A 9,733-nucleotide genomic window follows, 5' to 3' on the forward strand; every position below is an offset into this window, starting at 1 on the left:
CCAACAAGCTCTCCGTTAGGTAGGATTTTATTGGCCCAAGCACTTATTTGTTGAGGAGAAACTGATCCAATTCGTAGTTGTTGAGATTTTACTACAATTACTTGAAATGCGTTTGGATAACATCCTTTTTCGATTGGGTATGGCTTCGACCGTTCCGCAAGCCCGCCAATTAGTTAACCATAGACATATTTTAGTTAATGGTCGTATAGTGGATATACCAAGTTATCGCTGCAAACCGCGCGATATTATTACAGCAAAGGATGAACAAAAATCTAGAGCTCTGATTCAAAATTATCTTGATTCATTCCCCCATGAGGAAGTGCCAAAACATTTGACTCTTCACCCAATCCAATATAAAGGATTGGTTAATCAAATAATCGATAGTAAATCGATCGGTTTAAAAATAAATGAATTGCTAATCGTAGAATATTATTCTCGTCAGGCTTAAACCTAAGTAAAATAACAAAAGTGCGGGCAATTCCCCACCTTCGACTAAGTCAAAAAAACACAAGGAAAGGTCTTTGATCGGGGAATTTGTATCCCATCGATCGGAGATGATGTTTTCATTCCTTGAATACTCTTTCCATTTGTTTATGTATCGCAAAAATTAGGACTGGAGAATCTATATCAAAGAAAGGTCTAACTACTGGAATAGTGGTATCCATTGTTATTTGATTTGCTACGTTGCGTTGTGGTCACTGGTTAGTAACATTGCTGAATTGGGTGAAAGTGGGAGGGAGATGGAGTGCTTGACACATTGTACCATTATAGAGAAATTCTTGATAATTGGGTGGTGCATAAATAACAAGATAAAATGGAGTGTTTGAAACACATACAGCATTGAAGATGCTCTAAACTTCACAGTCTAGCAAGCTACTTGTCAGTCTTCTCCTTGGCGGGATAGCTTTTGTGACTTTTTTTGTTTTTTCTGCGTAGCGGGTTATAGCTTGTTAGACTTTTTTTCTTTTATATACTGATTCAAATGTCGAGCCTCGTTGCAACTTGTAATGTAATGCAATGAAAGGGTTGGTTTAAATGACAATTACGGGCCTCATGTTGAACAAAAGAGTAAATTTAGTGAAAGTGAGCCGTTGGTTGAACAACAATCACATTGCTTATAAGGGATCATCCACCTATTAAGTCGTGGGTTCGAACCCTACCCCCTTCCCAAGTCCTTGTTTCGAAAAAAAAGAGAGTAAATTTAGTGGGATGCAAATGGTCAGTTATAGTCAATTTTTTCATATGAAAATAACCAACTAATCTATCAATTATTGATGGTTATTTCGACTTACTATCAATATCTTCTTTGTGATTTTTAAAAAAAATAACCAATCGATCTTTCTGCGAATTTTTTTACGGTCCTTAAAATTTAGAGTCTTCCAACTTCTAATCCACGTGACACATTGGAATATTTGTTGACCATAAACACATATGTTTAAGACCTCTAAATATCAACAAATACGGCACGTTTAGATATCCATCATCATAAACAAGGATCACTAAACATCAACGGGTAGCTGAATGGAGTTTAAAAGTATAAGAAATTGGGGGGAAAAGTGTTTTTCTAAACAAAATTGATGTACTTTTTAATTTTATGGGCCATGAAAATCTTCAAAAATGATACAAATTTCATTAGTTTGGTATTTTAGTCTACTGAGTTGGACATACATTATTCAAAGCGAATCCGTGAATTGCATAGATCTCATATGATCCACGTAAAATTTTGTTCGTGCGACTAAATATTTGAAATAATTGAGATATCAACGATCGTGGATGGGATCAACGGGCGCAGATAGGATCCCGATGATGTGGAAAGCAACCGAAATATCTTTAAAAAGTGTGTTGCGAGTCCCCATATCTTTTTTCCACAGAGATTCTCTTCTGAAGGTCCATTTATTTATTTTTTTATCCAAATCTGGCTGTTTTCTTCCTTTCTATTTTCCACAGCTTAAGATCCCATTGTCCGTCTGTCTCCACTCTAAATTTGTACAAAACCCTACTTCAGATTTGCCGTATCTTTCAATGTCAGTTTCTCACCAGCAAACAGAGACCAACAACTCCACAAGACAAATCCCCCTCATAGAACCAGTCCCAGTGGACGAAAAGGACCCGCACTTGTCTAAATGTCTCAATCGATTAGAGACCTTTCTCAGGCTTTTTGGCTTCTGCCAGGACTCATGTTTGAGCTTCTCTCTCTCATGGATTTTATTTTTGGTTATGGGTGTTGCTGTACCTGTCTTCATAATCCACTTCGCTTACTGTTCCAACTGTGAAAAGTACGAGATCAAGAGATTTGAGCTTGAGATCTTGGCGTTTCAGTGTTTAGCTGCTGCAGTTTCTCTTATCTGCATTTCGCACAATCTGCGCAAGTATGGTGTCCGGAGGTTCCTGTTTGTGGACCGCTGTCATGGTCACATGGCGCAGTTCCGAGAAGAATACGCAAATAATATTCATGTGAGTAACATCATTAAACCCATTTTTCTTTTTGCCAAGTAATTTTTTGTGGGTTGATTTTCATTATGATAGCTGATTCTCAACTTTGTTACTATTTTTTTTTTTTGTGATTATTTTAGTGGGTTTTTCAAATGTGTCCGGAATTTGTTTTTTCTTGATTGGAGAATGTGTGATTGCTGGGATGTTTTATCTTGAAAACACATTCGGTGGAGGAAAAATATGCATTGAAGGGAAATCAAAAGGAAAGCATGTTTTTGCTTGGAATTTGAGGGAGATTTGTTGATCATACAGTTGAGACCTATGAGAGAGGTCTATTTCTTATCAGTTTACATTTGAGTGAAAATTTGGGATATGGAGTTGGTTGTTTAATCTGAAGGAGATGAGATTGCTTTCACGCTCCAAACTCAAATCACACAGAGCAAGTGAAAATTTTCACCTCATACATAAGCAGCGAATTCTTAAATTTGAATACTTCGCTTAAATCATTGCTGGGTAAATTTTTTTCCCTAAATGTGTTTTGAGTGTTGGATTAAATCATCTGGGATTCTATTTGTTCAGGGTTTCTTCCGCTTATTGGCAATGTGGGTATTGCCATGCTTCCTGGTGAAGGTCATCCGTGAAGTAGCTTGTACCCTACTAACGCACCCTGATTTGCGGTGGCAAGCGGTGACTGTGCCAATTGGTCTTATTGCATCATGGGCTTATTCAACCACAGTATTTTTGTCTGGCTGTGCTCTGTTCAATCTGGTATGCAATTTGCAAGTGATACACTTTCAAAGTTATGGGAATCTCTTGGAAAGGGACTTGGATGTTTCGGTGTACATTGAGGAGCACATCCATTTGACACATTATCTATCGAAGATAAGCCACAGGTTTCGAATATATCTCGTTCTAGGGCTCTTGCTTGTCACAGCCAGCCAGTTTATGGCTCTAGTGGAAACCACAGGAAACCGCCGTATCATCACTTTTGTCAATGCTGTTGATTTTGCTGTGAGTACAGAATGATGTCATTTAATTGCAGTCTGGAACGCTGCCTTTTTGCGAATTACAGTATATTGTACAAACTATTCAAGAACTCTTTATTCCTATGGTCTACATTATCGAGATTATTTGCTTTTGTTTGTATGGTGCTTGTAAACTCTATCGATCTTCGTTCTTACACGGCTTTAATGATTGGCAGGTCTCCTCTCTGACTGAGCTTGTTGGGATAATAATATGCCTGCATGCAGCAGCAAAGATCACGAGTCGAGCTCAAGCTATAGCAGCAATTGTTACCAAATGGAATGCTATCGTAACATGCAATGCGAATGATACTTCTCAGGTGGGACTAACTAATAGTTCTGGGAACTTGGATCCTGATCCTTCATTACCCATAATGTATGCAGAAAGTGACTTGGAGGCAGTTGATTATGTTCCAATGCCCACAGACACCCAGTTAGCGTCTTATATGTCTCTTTACCAGAAGAGGCAAGCTTTTGGTATGTAAATTGGATAGACATCTCTGCAAAATTGTTGGCTTCTTTTTTCTTGCAAACTTGTGTGTCTAGCAGCATTTACCCAAACGTTTCTTTGGCCTGCAGTATCATATATACAGTCCAACCCCGGTGGTTTCACGGTTTTTGGGTGGGTAATGGATCGGGCACTCATCAACACGGTCTTCTTTGTTCAGATGTCTCTGGTTCTTTTTGTTCTTGGAAAGACCATAACCATCACCATCAAGTGACATTTCATGATACCTTTGGCTTCCCTGATGCCTGATTTTTAGAAAGGAAGAAGAATGGTCAAGCATACTAGTCAGAGTGCTATTGTTGGTTATTTTGCTTGCTTCATTTCATACTTTAACACACTGTTTGTTCATGGATTGGCTTCTTGGATTCTGAGTGTACCGATGTCGTTGAGTTTGTTCCCCCCAGTATAAAGAAAGGATCACAGTATGTACCTTTTTATCTTATTTGTTTGTAATCTGATTATGATTTGGAGCTGTTAATCTACCAGTGTGGGATACAACGACACCAATAATTATATCGGTTTTCAAGTGCATGATGGTCCCAAGGATTGAATTCGAACTCCTAACCTTAGCATCACCCGCCAGTCATTCTTCAGGCAGCTGCATTGATGGAGCAAACTCTTGAGCTTTTGCGAGCTTGCCAGGTCTTCTATATACCTTGATCTGGTCACATTTTTATTCCCGTTCCTCGCCCATTACAGTCTGCTGAAACTTTTTTCATTCATCAAATAACTCCATAAATTTGAAAACAATATAACCATTCATGAATTTTTATGAATTCCCCAAAATTTACGATAATGATGTTTGAAGAATGTTTATGTATGTACAGCATGCTCAACCCCAAAGATACTTATAAATTGCTCAAGAGCAGCTTATTAACTTGCCAATAGCGGGTGATGTTGAAGGATTTGGATCACAATTTTGCCGAACCCGCGGAGAGAGCAAGATTGACAAGCTCCCTCCGCAAAATCTTTCCTGCTGCAGATTTTGGAATTGAATTAACAAAAGCTACACGGCGTACTTTCTTGTATGGCGCAACCTGCAAGAATAAATTAACCATCATAGCTTAAGAAGGCCCGGAAAGCACAAAAGCTGGACTTACAACCAGCGATAAAATGAGCCAAAAAATAACAGAAAACCATGAAGCCAACAAAATTATGCAGGAATGACTGATGGTTTGCACAACAGAGATGAAGCTCCATTAGAAATCTTGTGACAGAAAAATATCCAACTGTTTTGGAACTTTGGTAAGTGTTCTGAGGATTACCAGTTTTGCAACAAAATCTATGACTTGAGCCTCAGTGAGATTGCTCCCAGGTTTCCTCACCACAAAGGCCATGGGAATTTCCCCTGCATCTTCATCAGGGAACCTGCATCAGGAAAGTATGCTTAGCAAGATGCACCAGCAGAAATCAATGAAGGAAAATAAATAATACCGCCAAAATGGCAAAATTGACTTGTGAGAAAATGAAGTTTGGCAAAGGAAAATGAAGTTCACAGGAAGATGCTTTCTAAACATAAGGAAGATATTCACCATTTTATAAAATAAAAAAAAAAACACATAGAGAAGATGGCCAAAGATACATACGGAACCACAGCTACATCGGTGATTTCAGGATGTGATTGGAGTACATGTTCCAACTCAGCTGGGGGAACCTGCGAATGGTTCCGGATGTAATGAGGCAAAAGAAATTCAAATTATGGGAAATTGCACCATATGACCATATAAAGTTATAAACCTAATAAGCAAAGATAAGGGTTCAAGAACCTGATATGCCTTGTACTTTATCAACTCCTTTAACCTATCCACTATGTAAAGGAACCCCTCGGAGTCAAAATAACAAAGATCACCGGTCTTTAACCATCCCTCTGAATCCAAGGTACCAGCGGTGGCTTTGTCATCTCCTATGTAACCTGCACCAGGATCATCATTGAACTCGTAAAAAAAGGAAAACACTTACTGGTAAGTAAGTAAAGGTTCAAATAAAGGTTCAACTCTTATGAGTTTAGATAATAATGCCGTCCAGCGGGACGCTCCATTCCAGTAGCACAGAATGTTTTCACTCACACAAACAAGAAGTTAACAAGCTGATTACCTTTCATGATTGTAGGGCCTCGAATCCACAGCTCTCCTCTATGACCAGGGGGTAAGGCCTCTCCAGTTGCAGGATCAACTATCTTGGCTTCAATATTTTCCGATAGGCGGCCAACAGAACCATGACGCGCAGCTTCGTCTGGCCCAAGCATCCTTGATGCCCCAGCTGTGCTCTCAGTTAAACCATACCCCTGTAGAAACAATGACAATATCACTAAAATGTCTTTTTTTTTTTAATAGATATATTGCTAAAATGTTTGATCAAATATTCAATCATGTGATAAATTAGTTTCTTCCACCAATTATCAAGAACTCAAATTTGCTTGCTGATAAAGTCTGTCACATAAAGTTAAGCCACTTTAGGTTGGATTAGTGCATGCTTTGTCAACCAGGCAACATAATTAACATATCACATGGATCCAGCATAAAAGTATAGTAAGGAAAAAAAAATCCACTCAAATCTTGTCGTCACCCAAACTAGGGGGACCCAATAAGATCATGAAGTATGTACTTATTTCATTTTAATATTATCATGTAACCTCTTCTACGCAGATCCGTTGGATCTATCCCGGCGAAATAAACCCCGGGACCCGTGCCCCGTATTTTAGAAGATCCTTTTACAGGGATCAGGGTGAGTCGTTAACATTTTCGTTGGTGTGTGGCCCTAAACAAAGAGCATATATGTACATATTTAATTTTATGGATATCATGAAGTATGTACATGCACCAACTTTTGCTTTTGTTCTCAGAAATACTCGAATGTCTCAAATGTTCCGTACTTTCTCATATACCATTTAAGAAACACGACAACAGAATCGAGACAGAAAAAACAATGGTTCTAGACGTCCTAACAACTGGTATTATTGAAGTGTATGGACATGTATGTGGAGTCCATCACATGTATTTTAATTTTCATTCATACAACTCAGCAACTACCGAGATTAATGAGATCCCAATTGCAGAGACTTTATCTTTTACCTAGGAAAATCTCTTTTACTACTTTTATGAAACTCTTCTATAGACCTCCATGGCTCCATTAGTAAATTTCAGTGAAAAAAGTATTCAAGAAGAGAACAATTTTAAAATGAATCCCAAATTTCAAGCAACAAAAATAGAAAAATGTTTTTATTTGATTATTCATTCAAGAAAAATTTAGAAATGAAATCCCCTTCTTACCTGCACGATTTCAACGTGTGGGAATTTCTCTTTGAATTTCTCGATCACGTCCTTTCCAAGCGGGGCACCACCCGACCCGAGCAACTGGAGCGAGCTGAGATCGTACTTCTTAGTCAGCTCCGATTTCACCATCGCCACTATCAGCGGCGGCGACACTGGGATGAATGTCACACGGTACCTCTCAATAGCCCTCAACATCGTCTCGAAATCGAATCGTTCCATCAGCACCAGCGTAGTGCCTGTTGCAACCGACTTCAACATCATTGCCAGCCCGAACACGTGAAACAAAGGCAGCGTAAACAATGACACGTGATCTGGATCCGGTTCTGCCTGGTCCGAATCAGCCACTGATTGGTCACCCCTCGCAGATGCGATTAAGTTGCGGTGAGTCAACTCTACGGCCTTGACTCGACCGGTGGTCCCGGACGAGAAGAGAATTGCGGCCGTGTCGGACTGATTCACATCGATTGGTTGAAAATCATTTCCGCTCGAACGAGTTAAGAGGGAGAGGAACTCGGGCGAGTCGAGGAGGACGGTGCCACGAGGGAGCGAAGGGAGTTTTTGGGCTGTTTGGGAGGTGGCGAATGCGATGACGGGTTTACTGAGTTGGAGTTGGTGAGTCAACTCGGATTTGGAACTGACTGGATTGGCGGGAGAGATTATGACGCCGAGAGAGAAGAGAGCCAAGTAAAGAACCGGAACATGAATAGAAGGAGGAGCGAGGATAAAAGCGACGTCGTTTCTAGACAGAGAGTATAATCTTCCAAGTGATTGAGCAAGAGACCGCGTTTGCCGAATGAACCGAGAGAACGTGAGGCTCTGTCCAGTAGCGGCGTTAACCAAAGACGACCTCGTTTCTACGTCGACGGCGGAGTCGCGGAGGAGAGAGAAGGCATAATCAGCGATCGAGAGAGGCCGATCGAGAGGGGGCAGAGGGGCTGAAGTTCTAAGGCTGTAGTATGTCTTTGTCTTTGAACAGTAACCACTGTCTGGATCGATCGGATTTGTTGACTCTGTTTTAGCCATTTGACAAGGAACCGCAACAGAAGCCGAAATCGCTTTGTTCTCTGCGGTGGCGAAATGAGTTTAGAGAAGAAACAGAGACAAGGATTAGATGGTCTATAGACAGCTGTTGTCGTCTTTCTGGACCTTCTGGTTGTCTACTGTTCGTCGTTATCTGCTGTTTTCTTACATGAACGATTTAAATATCTGTCTATTTTCCGGCCATTGAAGTTTCAACGTTACTGTGAGGTGGTGTGGTTCTAAAAATGTAATCCTAAATAAGACCTTTTATTTTTTTTTTCATTTTTTAAGATAGTCTGAATTTCTCATTATGAAATTGCCCGAAATTTATTTCAACGAATGACGAATATGGAAAGCAATTTTTTTCCTCTTTTTTTTTTAAGAATGTAGCAAGTAATTGATTTGATTATATCTATTTTTACCAATTGAGAGTAAGTATTCAATTTTTATTTTTATATCTTACCATGTATAATATCTGGAAAAAATCATATATAAATCTGTCAAGTAATGAAGGTGTAGAAAATGTTTTAAAAAAAATAAATAAATAGAAATAATGTAAGATTTTGATCTTTGAATCATGTATTCAATATATTTTTTAAAAAATATATCATGTTATAACTTTGCACCATTTAGGTTTCTCATGCATTTTTTAATTAATTCGATTTTTTATTCAAAAAATACAATCTTAATTCAAAATCATTGATATTTATCATTATTATTTTTGAAAAAATTAAAATTATTGATATTAACAAATAAAAAAATGAGGAGCTATTTTTTTTTATTTTTTATAATAGTAGCCTACACCAATCGAACGTGTAAAAGACAAGGCGGGGTTATTTTTCTGTTTTAAGGCTAATCATATCATATCATATTATACACATAGTATGATTACTGAATAAGAGAATGATTTTGGTGCAGCCACATCAACTTTTAGGAAAACTCTATGATTGCCAAGTGGATTATTGATTTAATTAGAACAAATTAAATCAAGCATAACCATTAAAGAATGATTCTAATTTAACAATTTCTTTCCTACTTCAATTTATCAATTGATTTGTGTCATTAAAGTGATTTTGTTTTCCTGTCACACTCAATTACTAAACGGTTACCATATAATTTAATCCATTAATTGGGTCATTATTCCATACACAACCTCACTCATTTCATATACATAGTATGATTACTGAATAAGAGAATGATTTTGGTGCAGCCACATCAGCTTTTAGGAAAACTCTATGATTGCCAAGTGGATTAATTTATATTTATTCAAGTTATACACAAACACACAAATAACATATATTAATTATTGATTTAATCAGAACAAATTAAATCAAGCATAACCATTAAAGAATGATTCAAATTTAACAATTTCTTTCCTATTTCAATTTATCAATTGATTTGTGTCATTAAAGTGATTTTGTTTTCCTTTCACACTTAATTACTAAACGGTTACCATATAATTTAATCCATTAATTGGG

The 9,733-nt window shown here is 38.0% G+C and overlaps 2 protein-coding genes across 2 annotated transcripts; one reads left to right on the plus strand and one right to left on the minus strand.

Annotated features, from left to right (window-relative positions):
• The first annotated feature begins 1,895 nt into the window (after nt 1-1,895).
• Nucleotides 1,896-4,441, plus strand: LOC119984383. The gene is made up of 4 exons (XM_038828297.1): nt 1,896-2,454; nt 3,013-3,444; nt 3,635-3,932; nt 4,035-4,441. The coding sequence occupies exons 1-4, from the start codon at nt 2,023-2,025 to the stop codon at nt 4,175-4,177; spliced, it is 1,305 nt and encodes a 434-aa protein (XP_038684225.1). The 5' UTR covers nt 1,896-2,022; the 3' UTR covers nt 4,178-4,441.
• A 369-nt stretch (nt 4,442-4,810) lies between these two features.
• On the minus strand, nt 4,811-8,395 carry LOC119984381 (4-coumarate--CoA ligase-like 9). The gene is made up of 6 exons (XM_038828296.1): nt 7,233-8,395; nt 6,058-6,247; nt 5,730-5,875; nt 5,550-5,617; nt 5,229-5,331; nt 4,811-5,000 (listed from the first exon to the last, which is right to left on the minus strand). Exons 1-6 carry the CDS (start codon nt 8,256-8,258, stop codon nt 4,875-4,877), a joined length of 1,659 nt encoding a protein of 552 aa, XP_038684224.1. The 5' UTR covers nt 8,259-8,395; the 3' UTR covers nt 4,811-4,874.
• Nucleotides 8,396-9,733: the final 1,338 nt, after the last annotated feature.

Source organism: Tripterygium wilfordii, chromosome 18 (assembly GCF_013401445.1).
Source record: "Tripterygium wilfordii isolate XIE 37 chromosome 18, ASM1340144v1, whole genome shotgun sequence".
Classification (NCBI taxonomy): Eukaryota; Viridiplantae; Streptophyta; class Magnoliopsida; order Celastrales; family Celastraceae; genus Tripterygium; species Tripterygium wilfordii.